The sequence below is a fragment of the Pipra filicauda genome, unplaced genomic scaffold (genome assembly GCF_003945595.2).
Source record: "Pipra filicauda isolate LSUMZ 115617 unplaced genomic scaffold, ASM394559v2 scaffold174_size2080704_pilon, whole genome shotgun sequence".
In the NCBI taxonomy this organism is placed as follows: domain Eukaryota; kingdom Metazoa; phylum Chordata; class Aves; order Passeriformes; family Pipridae; genus Pipra; species Pipra filicauda.
The window spans coordinates 1606691-1625139 of NW_024104262.1; the positions used below are offsets into that span (position 1 = coordinate 1606691).

At 39.2% G+C, this 18449-nt stretch overlaps 1 protein-coding gene across 3 annotated transcripts in view; it reads left to right on the plus strand.

The window, feature by feature from the left end:
• The window catches only part of ZSWIM6 (zinc finger SWIM-type containing 6), a 114260-nt gene that overhangs the window by 83611 nt on the left and 12200 nt on the right, over positions 1-18449 (plus strand). For all 3 annotated transcript variants that reach the window (XM_027723516.2, XM_027723515.1, XM_039379749.1), the window contains 7 exons: positions 655-834; positions 2338-2514; positions 2811-2957; positions 5847-5993; positions 8180-8440; positions 12366-12501; positions 17977-18134. In XM_027723516.2, the coding sequence (XP_027579317.1) occupies positions 655-834; positions 2338-2514; positions 2811-2957; positions 5847-5993; positions 8180-8440; positions 12366-12501; positions 17977-18134 (1206 nt within the window). The remainder of the gene's footprint in view (positions 1-654; positions 835-2337; positions 2515-2810; positions 2958-5846; positions 5994-8179; positions 8441-12365; positions 12502-17976; positions 18135-18449) is intronic.

Consider the following 18449-nt stretch of genomic DNA (forward strand, 5'->3'; position numbering starts at 1 on the left):
TCCCTAAACAGAACAAATTTTCTACTGTAACAAAATTACTGAAGTACTTGCAGTAAAAATATCTTATTCCTATCAAACTGCACAAAACTCGTGTTTACTGGTTATCTGAGATCTAGATGTGTTTGAGAATGGGTTACATCATCAGGAGTACTTCTGATGGATTCTGAGTGTGGAAGTATGTGTTTACGAAATATATGTCTTACTAATGTACTTCTTTGGTTCCTGTAACGTGAAGCTGGAAGATACATAATTCTCATTCATAGAAAACCCCTTCTGATACAAAAATTAGTAGGAAAACTTGGTTAATGTTCTTCTGTAACTTTATGTGAATTCTTTTTTGCCTTTTACTGATGTTCCTGTCTGATGACCCATACATTGGGAACTCTGGATGTCTAATACAAAAATCCTACTAATGCCTCTTAATTGAGAAGGCTGACTTGGTACCATCTTTCAGCTTTTTCAGATTGACCACACTAGCCCCAAGCACCTGCATGGGGAATTACCAGTCTGCCTGGTGTTAAGTGTAGCTGTAGTTAAGCAAACAGGGTAGCCTTTGAGGGGAGAGAAAGTATATGGTCTATAAGTTTGCAATTAGTCATTGACTGCTGCGTTTTTAATAGAAAACATAATGTAGCGTTTTTTTTTTTAAATCAGGTGCTCTGTGGATGTGTATAGTCTTAAATCCCCACTGCAAGTTGGAGCAGAAGTCCAGTTGGCTAAAACAACTGAAAAAATGGAACAGTGTGGATGTTTGTCCCTGGGAAGATGGAAGCCATGGAAACGAGCTACCCAATTTAACCAATGCTTCGCCTCAGGGTGCAAATGCCAACCAAGGTGAGCCTAAACGTATGCACCAACTGCAACATACAATATAACCTCTACCTTATATACTCTAGCCTTGCAGAATTCAGCACTCTTTCCTAGGACAAATAACTTTCTTGTTGAGGACTGACCAGCCAAAATTAGTTTTACTAATACTGTCTTTGCAGAAGAACAAATAAGTGGGTTTTTTATTGTACCGGGGCTGCAACATTTTCAAAGCAAGCATTTGTGTTTAGTTAAGTCTTCTAACTTTTCACTTGGTGCTTCTAAATATTGTTGCATAAAAATTGGATGTCTTTGAAGGATGTTGTGTAACAACATGTTTCTTTGCTTTACTATAATCTCGTATTCCTTCTGGTGTTGGGGTTTTTGTTTTATTTGCTGTTACAAAGCCTTGATAACTATTTAAAGAGAGATCTGTTGAAACTACATTAATCTTGTATGTGAGAAACTAAAGCAGCTGTCCATGGGATGTGCTCTGTATCTGTCATCTGCATTGCCAGGTGCAATGGAGGATGTGGAAGCAGTGCTTCCATCTTGGAGGACATGTCTTTTCTTACTCAATATCATGCTTTCTAATCTAAAATGTGGTTATCAAGTCTGACAGAAGCTTTGTACAATCCTCTTCAAGCAAAGATGGCTATTTTGCTAATAACTAGACAAAGTGCAGGGTATTTACTCAGGAAAAAACCCTCGTAATCCTCAAAACCCTCAGTATTGATGGCAGATTTGCACTTAGTTGGGTTTTTTCTTGTTTCTTTTACTTGGAAGATTACCTCTGAAGGAAGAAGCTTGGTTCATTATTAAATCTCACAGCCAGCCGGGGACATAAAAGTTCATTCAGCAAGTGGCTGCTTACAGAGGTATTTTGCTTCCTCATGATGTTCAGACTAATGTGGGCAGGCTAGTGGTAATTCTCACATAGCTTCTCAATGTTCAAAGACATAGTGCCTTGTTAGTAGAGAAATTCTGCCATAGGAAGATGTCCAGTAAGGACTATGTCAGTCCTATAGGTTCACTACCTCACTGTATTAACAGTGTTTGTGTATGTTCATGGCAAACAAAGTTATACAAGTGCTCAAAGTTAATGTCACTTCTCAAAGAGAAAAACTACAAATCTTTTTTACAGTTTATTCATCCTTCATCCTGACAGCTCTGGGTCTGAGGAGAAAAACTGGTGATGCTTGAGTGCTGTATATCTAGTTTGTTTTTAGGGGAGTTTGTACATGCTGTTGAATGTCCTTCACCTCTGTCGGTTCTCTCTGCAAAGTCCTGTTTATCATCAGCTGTGCTGGTTTCTAGATCTCTCTCTGAATGTAAATGAATGGCACACACATCGTCTGAGCTGTGGGTATTAATAGGATGTGAAATGTCATCTGGTGGAGAGGGGGGCAAGACAGGCTGCCATCAGCTGGGGTTTGGTGAATAGGCAGGAGACAAGAATACTGTGAATGAATGATTCACATATGAGTGAATAAAAGCTGATGCAGCTTTCTGAACTTGTGAAAATGACAGATTCATCCAACAGACCACATCGGACAGTGTTTACTCGAGCCATTGAGGCGTGTGATCTGCACTGGCAGGATCTGCACTTACAGCACATTATCAGCAGTGACCTATACACCAACTACTGTTACCATGACGACACTGAAAACTTGCTCTTTGACTCTCAGGGGTGGCCCCTCTGGCATGGTAAGTAGCTAAACCGGAAAGACGTTTCCATGACTTGCTGCTTTGTTCATTTTCTATGGCATTATTTTGTGGGGGGGAGGTGATGGGGAGATGGATGAAGAGCCTGGCAAAAAGAACAGAGGCTCCCTTGAAATGCTGGCTCAGAAGTAGTCCTTTAAGTCTCTCTTGCATAGTTTTAAAACCAAAACAAAACAGGAAAAAAATAAACAAAAAAAAGCCCTTTTGAGTAACCTAGCAAAACAGACCACTGCAAATATGGAAGCATTGCTGTTCCTCAATTATTTTCTCTGCTTTAGAACATGTTCCTACAGCCTGTGCGAGGGTGGATGCACTACGATCTCATGGATATCCACGAGAAGCGCTGAGGCTAGCAATAGCTATTGTTAATACACTGAGAAGGCAGCAACAGAAACAGCTGGAAATGTTCCGGGCTCAGAAGAAAGGTAAATGTGGGGAAGAGAAGGGCAAAGGGCATGCAAGTGGGCAGTAACACCAGACAGGAACTTCACATGAGGAAACTGGTTTTGAAACTAAAGTGAATGAGGTGACTTTTAACTCTTTGGTTCAGATAGTGGTAATGTCACATTCTGGATGTCAGATTTTCTGTAAGCTGTGTTGTGAGCTGTGCAGGGCTCTGTTCAGCCTTCTGCAATATATCTGGTATGATGGGGCCTTTATCCCAATCGGGGGTTTTGGTTACAAAGTGAAAATAGTCACACTGTGTAATTTACAGGCTTTTGAACAGAACTTTGCATTTGGTGTGTCAGGTGTTTAATTTTTCTCTCTCTGACATAAAATTTTGCTGAACTCTATATTCTGAGGTGTAAGCCTGAAGTGGACATTGAGGGTAACAATGAGGCAAAATCTGCACTACAGAAATTCATCAAATTTGGCAGTGTGTTCCAAGAGGATATCTTCTAATGCTTACAATTTCAGTGTTTCTGAATAGAGGGGATTGGTGGTTTTTTGGCTGGTTGGTTCATTGGTTTTGGTTTTGAAATGCTGTTTTTTATAAAATATTTTGTAGTGTTTCTCTGATCGCTACCCTTGGATTTTTTGAAGGAATGTTCTCCTTCAGATACAGTTTCTGTTATGTGATGCTTGCAACCCAAAATAATCCTGCACTGAACTTTTTTAGTTTGAAGTGGCAGTGAAGAAGGGGATGGCTTTGTGGTGGAAGAATGCATGAGAAAAAGTAGAATTCCTTTCTCAGCTGCTACAATAATCCCTTTATTCAAATTTTATTTTACCTTTTCTTTTCTACTCTTAAATATGTATATTCTCATGCATTGTAGGTAAAAATACCAGTGTGAAGTCATACGTGTAAATTTTTGAGTGTGTGTTCAGATGTTTTCCCAGAAATAAGTATTTAGAAGACAAGGTATGCACCTAGCTGAAAAAAATTTAGCTGCAGTTCCTATGTGTCTCCATATTTTTTTCCCATGGTACTCAAAGAAGAAGGTTTTCTTTGAGCACTGTTTTTGGTAAGAAGAGAGGTGTCTACGTCTGTGTGTTCGTACTGCTGGCAGGTGTGATGGGTCTGTTGCAAGTTGTGTGCTGGTTGTAATACTGCTCCTCTTCATTCCCAGTTGCTAATGCAGCATGTACACATTCAATACTTGTGTTAATTTCCTTTCCCTGTGAGCAGTTTCTCTAGCTATCAGCTAATATAAGGCTATTATAAATAAAAAATGGAGCACATGAAATGTGAACTGTCCTGCCCCAAAACAAAGAAGTTTGTTGTTTCTGTGTTGTCACTCAGTGCTTTTTTTATTTTTTACACTCAAGTAGAATTTTTAAAAGATGCTCTTTTTATACTGCAAAATGTGCTGGTCTTCTCTATAACCAGGTGAAGTCTACAGCAACAGCCCAGTTTTAGGGTTCAGTTCAACAAACTCCACATCCCTCTTCTTAGCTTTTATTCCTGTGACTGATCTGACATCCATGGAAGCACTTGTGTGATTTAAAGTTAAATGTCTCTGAATAGAGGATTGAAGTCTTTGGTTGACATAACACAAGCGAAGGTCGTAAGTAGGCACAGTAGAATAAATAAAACATAGGTGAGTCAGTAAGAAGTCACTCTGATTAATCCTTTTTGATAATACTACTTGCTTCTGCCTGTCATCTTTCGTATGTGCTATTTGTAAGTAAGACAGTGATTTACTCGTTTGTTTTTCACAGTGCGTACCAACGGATTCTTTAAAAAAAAACCTACCTTCCTGACAAGTATGTCTGTGATTCATTTTGTAGCCCCACACATTTAATAGGCAGGAGCAGGACTTAAAAGCTCTGTGATAGCAACATATGGTTACTCAGAAATATGACATTTCATGAACAAGATAGAGTGGAGGCAGGTACAAGTGTGACAGGCAGAGAAGCTGAGCATCCATAAAGACTCCTATACAGTTTTTAAACAGTCACCCATGATGCTTCTCACCTCTCATAGTTCTGTTGTGTCTATGTGTCTAGGAGGAAAAAAACTGGGAGTTAAAGGGGAGCTGTTGCCATAGGGCTCTTAATGAAAAAAAGATTTGGAGAATCTCTAATATTTGTTACCACAATCACGCTTCCTCCAATTCACTGCACATAACAATTTTTTCATGTTCTAAGCAAATGATGGGTGAGGGCTACAGAACAAACTATCTGTAAAGGTATTTGTGGACTGAAATTTTAAAATGACCAGAAATACACCTTATCCAATCAAAGGACAGGTTTTTTTCTTGTGTACCTCATTTAAACATTTGATTTTTTTTTTTTTAAAGTAGCTGTCATCCTGAGTTTAATGAACTTTTTATATACATATATTTATATATAAATAAATATAAATAAATAGATCTAGGGTAAGCTCATAATTTATGAAATTGGGTCATATTTTAGAATATTTTCTTTTTTTCAGTTGTATCAGATTATCTTAAAATGTAAAAGTCGTAATGTATCATTTTGAGTGAGGAAATAGTTGTGAATATTCTACTAAAAAGAAATCTTAGTTGTAGTTCTTCAACAGACATTTTAAGAAGAGTTACTGGTATCAAGGAAGAGATTTCAAGAGACATTGCAGTTGAAATTTTTAACCCATAATACACTTTGCTAGTGCTCAAAAAGTTTGGCTTCTATTCTTTCTCTTTTTTTTTTATTTCATCTTTTACATATTCACAAAGGGCAGTGAGGCAGTGAATTCACGCTGAAAGATACTACTTTCTATGCAGAAGCTAGTGGAAATACTTTGAATTCTGTACTGAGAGCATTTCAAGCAGTTTTACTTGTATAACTGTTCTGAGAGGCTAATGTAAGCTCTCTTTCCTTTCCTCCTCCCTGCATGTTTTCTGTCACAGAACTTCTCCACAGAGGAGTAACCTCAGTAACGAATCTTGAAGGTTGGGTGGGACACCCTTTGGACCCCATTGGCACCCTTTTCAGTAGCCTGATGGAAGCCTCTAGGGTGGATGATGAGGGTTTCCATGGATTCTCAGACTTCACGGGTAAGGCCAAGCAAAGGGAGCAATCTTCTATGTGTCTTCGTTTGCCAGAGGTGTTTTTCTGTTTTGCCTTTTTGAATCAGCTTCAAAGCCACTGTTTTTATAGAATAAGAACTCACATTTGCATTCCTTAGGAAAACACGAGGGAGAGAAAATGTTTGAAGTAAACTAAGAAAGCACTTAAAAATTACCGGTTACTCATTCTTGAAGGCAGTTCTGTATTTCACACTTGAAATAAAACCAGATAAGACTTTATAGCACCAGTCCTCTCCACATACATTGCTCTGTCCTCTTTCTGAGAAATTGCAGGAAATCACAGGGTCACAGAGTTGCTGAGGTTGGAAGGCAGCTCTGGACATCATCTAGTCCACTTGGTCTGCTCGTAGCAGGGTTACCTAGAGAGCACATTGCCCAGGTCTGTGTTCGGTTGGGTTTTGAATAGCTTCAAGAGTGAAGACTGTACAACCTTCCTGGGCAACCTCCTGCAGCGTTCAACTACCCTCATAGTAAAAAAGTGTTTTCTTGTGCTCAGATGGAATTTCCTGTATTTCAGTTTGTGCCTATTGCCTCTTGTCCTGTCACAGGATACCACTGAGAAGAGTCTGGCACTGTCTTCTTTACATTCTCCCATCAGATATTTATACAGTTTGGTAAGATCCTCCTGAGCCTTCTCTTTTCCAGGCTAAATAATCCCACCTCTCTCACTCTCATTGTATGAGAGGGCTACAGTCCTTTAGTTACCTTTGTGTTCCCGCACTGGATCTACTCCAGAATGCCCATCTACTGGGGAACCCACAACTGGACACAGCACTCCAGATGTGGGCTCAGTCACTAGTGCTGAGAAGATGGGCAGGATTCATTCCCGCAGCCTGCTGGCAACAGCCCTGGATGTTATTGGACTTTTTAACTGTAGTGTACATAATGCTTCAAAACAATGACAAAACACTTAAAATTGATCACAAACATAGTCTATAAATGACAGGAGTTGGAAAGTAGTGTTGCTATATCCAGACATGATTTAGGATAGGAATAGGATGTGTACACCCATTTTGATTTCAGTATTTGCTTCCCAGGAGTTTAACTGATTAATTCCTTATTCTCAGTCTCTTTCCACCTTTGGGGTAGCTTCTTAACACCACTTGTGTGGACAGAAACTGGATTCATCCCTTTACCTGCAGCTCCTTTATATATATATATCAACAATCTTCTTGAGGCTTTGCCTCAAAACTCCTTTTATTCAACTAGATTTTCTTCAATAAATTTCTAATCTCCTATCCACTGATTCTGGAAGAACTTTTAATTTAAAAAAAATGGAAATCAGATTCTCTGCAATTATAAAAAAACTAAAGCAACCCCATGAAATAAAAACATTGTGTGTTGAAGAGTAACTTCTGCGCACACATATCCAGTCTTCCAAATGCATTCAGCCTTTCCATTTGCTGCAGTTGCCCATCTCCTTACATCTGACAATTATAACTTTATGTTTCCAAATTAGATTGTAAAGTGCTACAGGCTGGAATAGAGTTTTGTCATATGCTGTCTGTGAAGTGCCAAATGAATTGGTAGCACTCTTTAAAGCAATTTATGGCTTGGCCTGTGTGGAATTTGCTTGTAATTGATACTAAAAGTAGGGCTTCTAATGTTAATAGTATGCATTTTTATCAGAAACACTACTGTAACAAATTAAAAGCCTGAAAGGAGTGCTAGCAAACAGGATACTTTAAAGATGTGGAGTTCCCAGGCCTGTTGTATTTGCACAGTTCTAATAGCTTCAACTGAAATCTATACAGGCGTATAAGCACCTTTCCCTTCCTCTTACACATCAAAGCTTTAAGGAAATACTGAAGTGGGTGGGGAAAGAAATTGAAGTGGATCTTCCAATTTTGGCCTCATTAACACAAAGCTAGAGGAACTGCCTTTCTCTAAATTGTGCAGTTTAAAAATAAAAACTTTTATTTTTACTTGAGTGGGTTATTTAAAACCTTTTTCTTTCCTTTTTCTTTGTGTATTTCTGCCACATGGAATCAGATGACATATTTTAGATTGGATTTTGAGACTGTGCTAGTAATTTAAATAATTTTTAAAAATTAATACTACCAGAGGAAGCATTTGTATATGTAGCATTATAGGCAGATCATGGGTCAGAATGGTTTGCTGATATGTTTTTCTTTCTATGTCACCCCTTACAGAGAACATGGGGCAATGCAAATCTCCGGAGTACCAGCACCTGCCTGCTCACAAGTTCTTAGAAGAAGGGGAATCTTATTTAATGCTGGCCGTGGAAGTAGCATTGATAGGGCTGGGACAGCAACGAATAATGCCTGATGGCTTGTATGCACAAGAGAAGGTTTGTCGAAATGAGGAGCAGCTCATTTCTAAGCTACAGGAAATTGAATTGGATGATACTCTGGTGAAGATTTTTCGAAAACAAGCAGTCTTCCTATTAGAAGGTAGCTGAATATAGATGCTAACTGCTCCTTTAAACTGCCTCCCCTTATACAAGCACACAGAAATAGTGTTCCTGTGTAAACTGCCTTACATGTTTCAGGTGGTTTTTTTACTTAGAACTCCAGGAAAATATATTTTCAGATCTCTTATGAAAATCAGACATACTTTAGATGTTGCATGACTGTAGAGATAAGGCATATATTGACCTGTAAACCTTTTGTTTTAATTTTGATTATACTTCCTTCTTTACATTTGTTGTGTGTCATAATCTTAATAACCTGATTATACAATCCAGGCTCACTATTATAGAATGCAGGCATCAGTTATTAACAGTTCCCAGGTAGCAAAATTCTAGGTATTCCTTGTATCCTGAACAAGAGACCAGACTGGCAGCTTTATAAATGTATGAAGATTTTTACCTCTGTTCCCAAGTGAAGAGTTCAGAAATTTCACTTAGAATTGCTGAGAGAGAAATGTAACTTTTTTTTTGTGGCAGTTAGAAAAATTACTTGCCTTTGAAGTTTGTATCATATATGAGAATTGAAATATGCGTTAAAATACTGAGGCTTAAGACTTGGTCTTGTGACTAAGCTGTGACCAAGAGAATTCGTGTTTGGGAATTCGCTAGCGTTGCAATAAAATCTGTACATAGAAGTGCATACTTTTGCCTTAACTTTCAAAAAGTCTTAATATGTAGCACTTAAGCCTCACATTCAGATAGTAGTTTCATGGGTTCTGAGGTTGTCTTTCTGGTTTTTGTTTTTTTAAATGGAAGAAAAAGCTTTAAAGGAACCAGGTAGCCAAAGGCATGGTCCAGGTTTTTGAGTGCCTGCTCAAGGGGTGGAGGGAAGTGTGGTACTGCTCTAGGTAAGTTGTGAAATTGTTACAAAGTACTCAGGTTTGCTTTCTTTTTGTAAGTTGTTACTCTTTTTAAACTTCCTCTTTTGTGGAAGAAGTGCAGTATGTTGCTTAGGGTTCTCAGCTGTAAGTCACTGTTTTTGCCCAGATTGTTAAAGACTTGTGCCATTGGAAATGGTAGAAAAGCTACACCATAGGGAGAGTTTCTGTCACAGTGTGGCTGTACTGCTGCCTTATGGCCTTTGGACAAGAACTGCAGCTGTCTAGATCGAGCTATTAACTACCATGCAGGATTCCTATGTATTATAGAATCAATTTGCTGCATCTGTTTACTGGTAAGGATGCTTTAGGAGGAAAAGACAGAATTTCTCTGACGTACTCTGTGATAATTGAATCAGTTTACAGCTTTGATCACTGGAATTCTTCTTATATTTACTTAGAGTAGTAAAGAAGTGATCATAGCAGGAAATCTGCTAGTATTTGGCTATTGTGAGTAGTGTGCAACAATGGTCTTGCATTAGTGTGTGATGAGAAATCTGGCTTTTCTGCAGTAGTTTGGTTGACTCCATGTTAGGCAGAAACTGACAGCCCAAACGGAGGAAAAGCTGTGCAGTGATTTAAGAGGCTAATTATATCAATTGTGGGTTTTTAGTAGAAGTCCTACAAATACAGTAAGGAAAACTTAATCCAATATTAAGCTGATTTCTGTGCTGTTAATGCAAATTAGTGCATGCTGTATGTAGCTACCACTTGAGTGCCTGGGAAAGCAGAACATTAGACTATTTTGCAAGAACTGTTCTAACTTTTTGCTTGACTGCTAAGTTAATGGCAGAATATATTTTCATATAGGTCCTTTGTCTTGTATTCTTTGTGTCCTAACTGAGTTTCTGACCGCACCACCAACTGGCAAACATACATGAGACGGCTCCTTTCATTCAAGCAATGCCAACTTGTTTTGAATGGCTTTCAGCTTCATTTTAAATGATTATGAGACACACTGTCACCTACTAAATCTTCATTGACGTTCCCTTTGTAATCAGCCCTGGCCTTCAGAAATGCCCACCTGTGGAGCTCAGAATTTTTTCATGCCTAGTGATTTTTTATTCTTGCAAGTTTTGCTAAAGCATCAGTCAAAAACATTGCTGAAAAAGCTTGGCTGTTTCTCCTCATCTGCTTCAGTGTAGAGTAAGGGCATGTTAGTTTGAACTGCTGCTGGAAGCAGTTTAAATGCCACATGTGACTCCACAGTGAAAAAGTAAATTCACACAGCTGGCCATCCATCCATCCATGCATCCAAGTGTGGTGGGTTGGAGTCTCTAGTAGAAGTTGTAGTAATTTCTAGGACTGCTGGATGCTATCTGTGCAATAATAGTCCACTAATACTTGATATAAGATTCTTAGTCTGTATCTTGCAACATTTAATGCCCAAATCTCTTGTCACTAAAATAAAAAACTGTTTGACACAGTTTTCCTGTTAATAGAAATAACAGTCTTAAGTTTGCAGGAAAAATATAGAAATGGGATTCAAATGTGCTATGAACATTTAGAACTTTGCAAATAAATAGTTGCATTTAACTGTGGTGGTGTTGTCAATCCTGTTACTGCTGTCGTGAAGTTGAAATCTATATTCACTGAGTGAGAAAAAGCCATTGCCACAACAATGGGGGTAGTTTTCCCACAAAAAATAGAATTTTTAAGATCATGTGACTATAATGGACAAACAGAACCGAAGTGGACTTTGATGGACAATCTGATCTAGCATTCTCTGAATCACAGAATTGTTCAGGTTGGAAAAGACTTATAAGATAATCGAGTCCTGCCATTAACACAGCACCACAGTGGTCACCATTAAACCATGTCCCCAGGTGGCACGTCCACGCTTCTGTTGAATACATTCTGGGATGGTGATTCCACCACTTCCCTGGACAGCCTGTTCCAATGCCTGATTACCCTTTCAGTTAAGAAGTTTTTCCTAATATCCAATCTAAATCTCCCCAGCCCTTGTTACTTCGGAGAAGAGCCCAACCTCCACCTGGCTGGTGAAACGTCCTGTCAGGTAGTTGAAGAGACCGATAAGGTCTCCCCTAAGCCTCCTTTTCTCCAGGCTAAATAGCTCCCTCAGCTGCTCCTCACAGGACTTGTGCTCCACCACTTGTCCTTCACCAGCACCTCAATGTCTTTCTTGTAGTGAGGGGCCCAGAACTGGACACAGGACTTGAGGTGCATCCTCACCAGTAGCCAGTACAGGGGGACAATCACTGCCCTGGTCCTGCTGGCCACACTATTGCTAAGCCAAGTCAAAATGCCACTGGCCTTCTTGGCCACCTGGGCACACTGCTGGCTCATGTTCAGCTACTGTTGACCAGCATCTCCAGATCCTTTTCCACTGGGCAGCTTTCCAGTTACTCTTCCCCAAGCCTGTAGCACTGCCTGGGGTTGTTGTGATCCAAGGGTAGGATACAGGACTTGGGTCACAACTTGACCAAGTCCAGACCAGTTATTTAAATGCTTGATGTAAAGTGAGATATTTGAGGGATCAGATGCTGCTATGGTGATTGGTCATGTAACTTTAATTAAAGATATGTTTCTACTGTAATCAGTCTTTTTTTTTCTTGGTGAATTTGTGATAAAGCAGTCACACATTAATGGGGTGCATAGGGATTGAAGCGCACAATGTAACTGTGAGGAGGCAAAGCTGGGATTATGACTCTCTACTTATGCATACCACAGGCTGCTGAATTAGCTTTGTGGTGCACTGTAACCATTCTGTCATTCGTACAAGCACTAGTAGTGTGCCTAATACTATACAATTTGTAGTCTGTCTTGTTTTCTCAAAGGTATTTATGGTATATAACCATAAATAACCATATATGACCATATAACCATGGTATTTAACATACATTGAATTTATATATTTCACTGAAAATAGCAATATAACTTTAGCTTTTTAAAGCAAACTCTCTCTTTGGATACCACTTCTAACTGAAGGTGTAGAGAATGCTTTTAAAGGTCCAGAAGTTGGGTTTTTGCGGTATGTAAAGACTGACATTCTGTTCCTCTTTTCTGCAGGTGGACCATATAGTGGTTTAGGTGAAGTCATCCATCGAGAGAGCGTTCCAATGCACACATTTGCCAAGTATCTCTTCACCTCTCTCCTACCTCATGATGCTGAATTGGCATACAAAACTGCACTGAGAGCCATGCGGTATGTACTCACGGATTGTCCAGAAAGAGCATCCAGTAGTGGATGGGAAAGGTGAAAAGGCTTGGTAATCAAGACCTAATCTATTTTTCTCAAATACACATTCTTCCCTTCAAGGACAAATTATTTTGGTTCTGTCATCTATAAAACTAATTGGTGTCTGTAGTAACTACAGTATAATAATTTGTAAATATACTGTTAGTGTTTATTTACACCTGTAAAACAGGATTTCCTGTCACAAATCCTTCTAGAATCCCACTCTTGGAGCAGAGATTTTGTGTTATACAACCACTTTAGCATATGTCTTTTCTCACCCCCATGGTTTTATGTTTATGATGGTATTGGTATTAGGAAATGAGGAAAGAGGCATTTCACCAGAAGCCTCAGGATCATCTGCTGCTCAACCTGTTCAGTAGGACTATTTGTTTCATTGGCCTTCTTTATAACTTAACTCTCAGTGATAGACTTGAACCCATATAGTGTGGTCTAAGCCTGTACATTTTTTTGAGCTTGCCCTCTTCTGGGTGAATGTTGGGATTTAAATGGAGTATATCCAATGACAACAAAATGTCTGGTTTGCATTACATTTGTCTTCAGTAATCAGGAAAAAGATGTTTCTCAGGGAGTGCTCAGTGTGTGCTGGCTCTACCTCAGTGTGGACCAGATTGGTAATGGTGTCTAAGAAAAGCCTTCTGAATGAGATTTCAAGGACCTAAGTGATCAGCAATAAATCCGTTGTCCACATAGAATGCAGGGAAGAAACCAGTTTCATCTGAATTGTCTTGTCTCTGTCAAGAACCTAGTAGTTGATGGTTGACAAAGAATAGCCACAACTTAATAATAAGAGCAATCAAGTCCTAGAATTTAAAAAAGAAAACACGTTGAGTTTTCCTGGTCATTATTACCAAGCATGGTTGCACAGTGATTCAAGGACATGCTATCCACATAAGTAGTATTAGGTTCAACAAATAGTTTCTGCCTGTATGGTTTGGAGGTATTTATTCTGCAGCTACTTTCTCCAAAAAGCTAAATAGGGAGAAAATAATTCTGTATTCAAAGGACTAAGTGGGAGGCCATGCATAAGAACAAAACACAGCTACTGTCAGGTCAGGCCGAAGGTCTGCATAGCCTGTTGGGTATTTTCCTGCCTCCAAGACAGCCTAGTAATGGATGTTATGAGAAAGAGTCTAAAAAATAGGAAGAGTGACCTCAGATACTTGCTGATTATAATTAGCATTTTAGGAGATACGTTGAGAAGACAAAAGTACATTACTGATTGCTATTGAGAATAGTCAAATGTATGATCAGAAAGCTGCCTGGACCATCTAGGTATGCTCCTCTTCTTTTATCTCAAGGTAGGTGCATCAGTAACTGGTTATATCAGATCAGGAAGATAGTACCAAATGTAGTAGCTGGGGGGTTTTTTGAATCTTTTTTTGGTTGGTTTGGTTGTATTTGGGGGGGGTAAGAAAAAAAGGTTAATTATTTTATAATTTGTATTTATTTTCAGTTGCTACCTTAAAATAGTTTCTCAGAGATTGTTTGTGTGGTGTTTTCCTCCTTAAACTAAACTATTGAAACAATGCTGCAAGAGTAGAATAGACATCTATCAGCAACTTTGCTTAGTGCACTGAACTCTTCAGTAAACATGACAGCCTTGTGCTGGTCCTTTTGAACAAGGATTTGGGCTTTCCCCAGAAACCAGTTATAACTGAAAACTTCTTTTTTGAAAGTTTCCTTTCTCAACTAGAAAAACTAGCGAGACACTGAAAGATCCAACTGATGACATCTTCAGTTAGTCCTGGGTAGCTCCAGCCCTCTTTTGCTGTGAAGCTGTCATCTCGGCCAAAGAAGTTACTCTTCAAATAGACCAATATAAGAAAGAGTTGTCAGTGTCCATCTGGTAAAATCACAGGAGACATCAGTGCAATCAGGGCTGTTCTCCATAGCCCTTTTGTCATAACTTTATAAGATAGATGAAAGTTCAGCCCTAGACAGTAATCAGTCTTTTTGTAGCTTGATATTTGGCAGTCTTCAAAAAGGTGGGCTTCTGTCTTGAACTGTGGTGATGGCAGATTTAGACACCTCCTATTTTATGTCTGTCTGCTTTCCTCCACACTTCTCAGATTCTCCTAAGGATGGTTGATTACTCTTTCCATTCACACCACTGTTAGTTCAGTGCATAAAGGACTCCCAATACAAACCAAATGAAAAAGTAACATAATACTGCCTCAAGGGAGCAAGAATAAAACATGAAGATTGAATGTCTGTCTCATGGCTGAGTGGTTGAGTAGTCAGAAGATGAAAACTTGAGCATCTTTTCTTCCGTGGCAGGGAGGAAATGGCTGTGGCAAGGACAGAAATCTTGTGTGGAAATCAGTAAAGGTGCTGCATAGAAATCTCTCCAGCTGTTCATGCTTTTAGAAGTGAAGCATATTTCTTTTCTCACTTCAACTTTTATTAAAGAAGTTAACTTCCCAAGACCCCAGCTAATTGGTTCTCCAGACATAAGTGTTTAGTGTCAATCTGCACACAAGTTTGCATGGGTCAATGACCCACGATAGCAGCTCTGGAGTTTTTAATCTCTCTGTATTCAAAAACACCTGTTGCTCTTTAATTTTTTGAGTCCTGTTTCAGTGTGTGGAATGTTCAGTTTGAAATCAATGGAAACTGATACCACAAAGCCTCTCATGTGTGCACCTCAGGTCTGAAAGGACAGGATTGTCCTATCCTCGATGGTCACTTCTGTCTACAGTTCTCTGCTTGCAGCACTGAAACATATGGAGCAGAGCCTTGGTAAATGTGGATCTGCAGTGACCTAGTTGGCTGCTCACTTGGAATCTGAACTTGAATATTTGGCTTAGTTTGGCTGATCCCTTGTTAAGCCTGAATTTCACCCAGGCTTTGGGAGCCAGATTTTAATGGTGATGTTTAATCACAAGGTAGCTTTGCTAAAACCTCACTAAATAATTGATGTTCCAAGGGGGGAAAAAAAGTCAAGAATGCTAAATCTCTTTGTGCTTTTCTGATGTTCCCTAATCTTGCCATAATTGCATGAAAGCTACCAATTCACAACAACACTTCTTTTCACAGCAAAAGAGCACAGAAGCTGGCAGCGAAATTCAAAGTAACAAAAGATTTCCCCAAAACAGACTCCTTCTTTCATACTCTTTTTCTATTTACTGTTATACATAACCTAATAATCCCTTTTTTCATTAGGTAGTTGGGATTTTACTGTTTACTGAAACCGTCTTATAAAACATCTCTCCCTGCAACCTCACTCTATGCTTGGGAAAAATCAGCTGAAGAGTTTATATGTGTTTTATTCTTACATGTGTAGAGGTATCTTAGTGGTACTGGGGAATAGACTTGACTCAGTACAAGAGTAAAAAAGGAAGGGTTTGGGTTTTTTTCATATTAGCATGCACATACATGTGTCTGAAAATGTAATATAGCCTACTGATAGGTATTTATGTGGTGTGTTGTATTTTTTTGTACCTGCTAGATGCCTTCCCATGTATTCTAAATTACCTTTCTCAGTGAATTCTTAAATAGACTATCATATTCTTTTCCTAAATATGCTATCGTATGCTTCAGGAACCTACAGAAAATTGATGGAACTTAAATCTGTTTTGCTGTGAGAAAAAAAGACATGCACGACAGTTGCTTACGGAACTTAGGTATTTATTTAACTGCAAGAAATTGTAACTTATATTTAAATGAGGTTATTCCGTAAGAAATATTCTATCACAGAAAAACACAATGCATTGGATTTTCAATGTTCGGTAGTTGCAATTTGGTTGACAGAAGCGATCCAACCTCTTTATTCTCCCAGCTGACTTTCTGCTAGAAAATCACTTGCATATGCAAACTGGTAGAAACAAACCTCAGGTATTAACCCTCATCAAGAAACTAAGCACTGTAAAGCTTTTCTCGTGAACGTTGCCTTATTACTCTCATTTGATGTCTCATTAACCATTCATGTCCTGAAACTGTACTTAGTTGTATTGAAAAAAAAATACCTAGTTTTGTTCACTCCTGCTTTTTGCATTGGCATTTATAGAGTATCTGGTGTACCTTCTGTATCTAGTGTATTGTAGGGGCCATCAGTTCAGTCTTTGTGGGTTGTCATTTGGATTGTAATAGTCAACAATAAACACATTAATTTGAATTTTCTAAGTATGAATGCTCTTTGTTGGGTAAAGCTGTTGTAGATTGATGCATACTCGATTAAATTTTTGCTTCAGGATTAGAAAGCAAGTGTCTGATAATGATTTTAGAAGGAAACTTCCTCTGTTGCTGCTGTTTGGAACCCTAACATCAGATTTTGGTACATTATAAAATGTTGGTAGGATAAAGTTTAAAGACTTTTAAAAGTAGTCATAGTTGAAAAGTAGAATGTCCTTTTGAACATAATTCATGTCTGAATTAATTGCAAATCCAAATGACTTGTTGAAGTCCAAATGACTTGTTGAATATCTTTCTCCATTACTTTGAGCATTTGGAAGTGAAGAAGGCGTGTTCCAAATATTGAAAAATATTTACAAGGTCTCAATAGAGCAAGAAATGCTCCACTTTCCTTCCTGAGGGCTGTGGTTCAAGGATTGAAACACTGGTAGGAATTAAAACTTCACCTCTATACATGGTGCAGAAAATCTCTGCTGCCTTGGCTAATGAGTGGCTTAATTGTCCTGTGAATTTCTGCCCATTGATGTAGGTGAGTTTGGCAAATGGACTATTAAGATTCCCCAAGAAGAGAAGGGGTTTTCCAATACTGGGTTTTTTTAGTGTAACTGAAAAGGCACATTTCAGCAGGACCGGGGAAGTGATTCTTGCCCTGTACTCAGTGCTGGTGAGGCCACACCTGTGTCCAGTTTTGGGCCCCTCAGTTCAGGAAGGATATTGAGGTGCTGGAGCAGGTCCAGAGAAGAGCAACGAGGCTGGTGAAGGGACTCGAGCACAAGTCCTTTGAGGAGAGGCTGAGGGAGCTGGGGCTGTTGAGACTGGAGAAGAGGAGGCTCAGGGCAGACCTCATCACTCTCTACAGGTACCTGAAAGGAGGTTGTAGCCAGGTGGGTGTCGGTCTCTTCTCCCAGGCAACCAGCAGTAGGACAAGAGGGCATGATCTTAAGCCCTGCCAGGGGAAGTTTAGGTTGGATAATTAGGAAGAAATTTTTTACGGAGGGAGTAATCAGACATTGGAATGGGCTGCCCAGGGGCGTGGTGGATTCACCATCCCTGGAGGTTTTTAAGATGAGACTGGATGTGGCACTTAGTGCCATGGTCTAGTAACCACGGCAGTGTTGGATCAAGGGTTGGACTTGATCATAGAGGTCTTTTCCAATCTATGGAAGGATTGGAATGATTCTATGATTCTATTTCATAGACGAGGCCAAGTGTTCTGGCTGCTTTAGTTTAGCTCATGAGTAACTAAATGTAATAGTCTTTTAATTAAGGAGGATTTCTCTCATATTTCAGGTTGCTGGTACTGGAATCTACAAGTCCTTCAGGAGACATGTCCCGCCCTCACCACATTGCATCTGTTGTTCCAAACCGGTATCCCCGCTGGTTCACCCTAAGTCACATCGAATCCCAGCAGTGTGAGCTGGCGTCAACCATGCTGACAGCAGCCAAAGGTACGTTGCTGTCAGTTATGTACTGAACTAAATGTATGCTTTTAATATTGCATGGAGTAAACAGATTATAAAACTAGTATTTAGGAATCCAAATCACAATCTGACATGAGCTTGAAATGGGTACAACAAACTGAACTGACTTAAACCTGTCACGTAATTTTCTAGTAGTTAAGCTAGCTAGGTGGTATCTAGATGACCTTGGTTTGAGTCTGATGAGACAGCTTTTTGTTTTTCTGACATATGGCATTGACTGTGAGACCTAAAGGTCAACAAATCACTTCTAAAATTCACAAATCAAAATGACTTCTGGTCCTA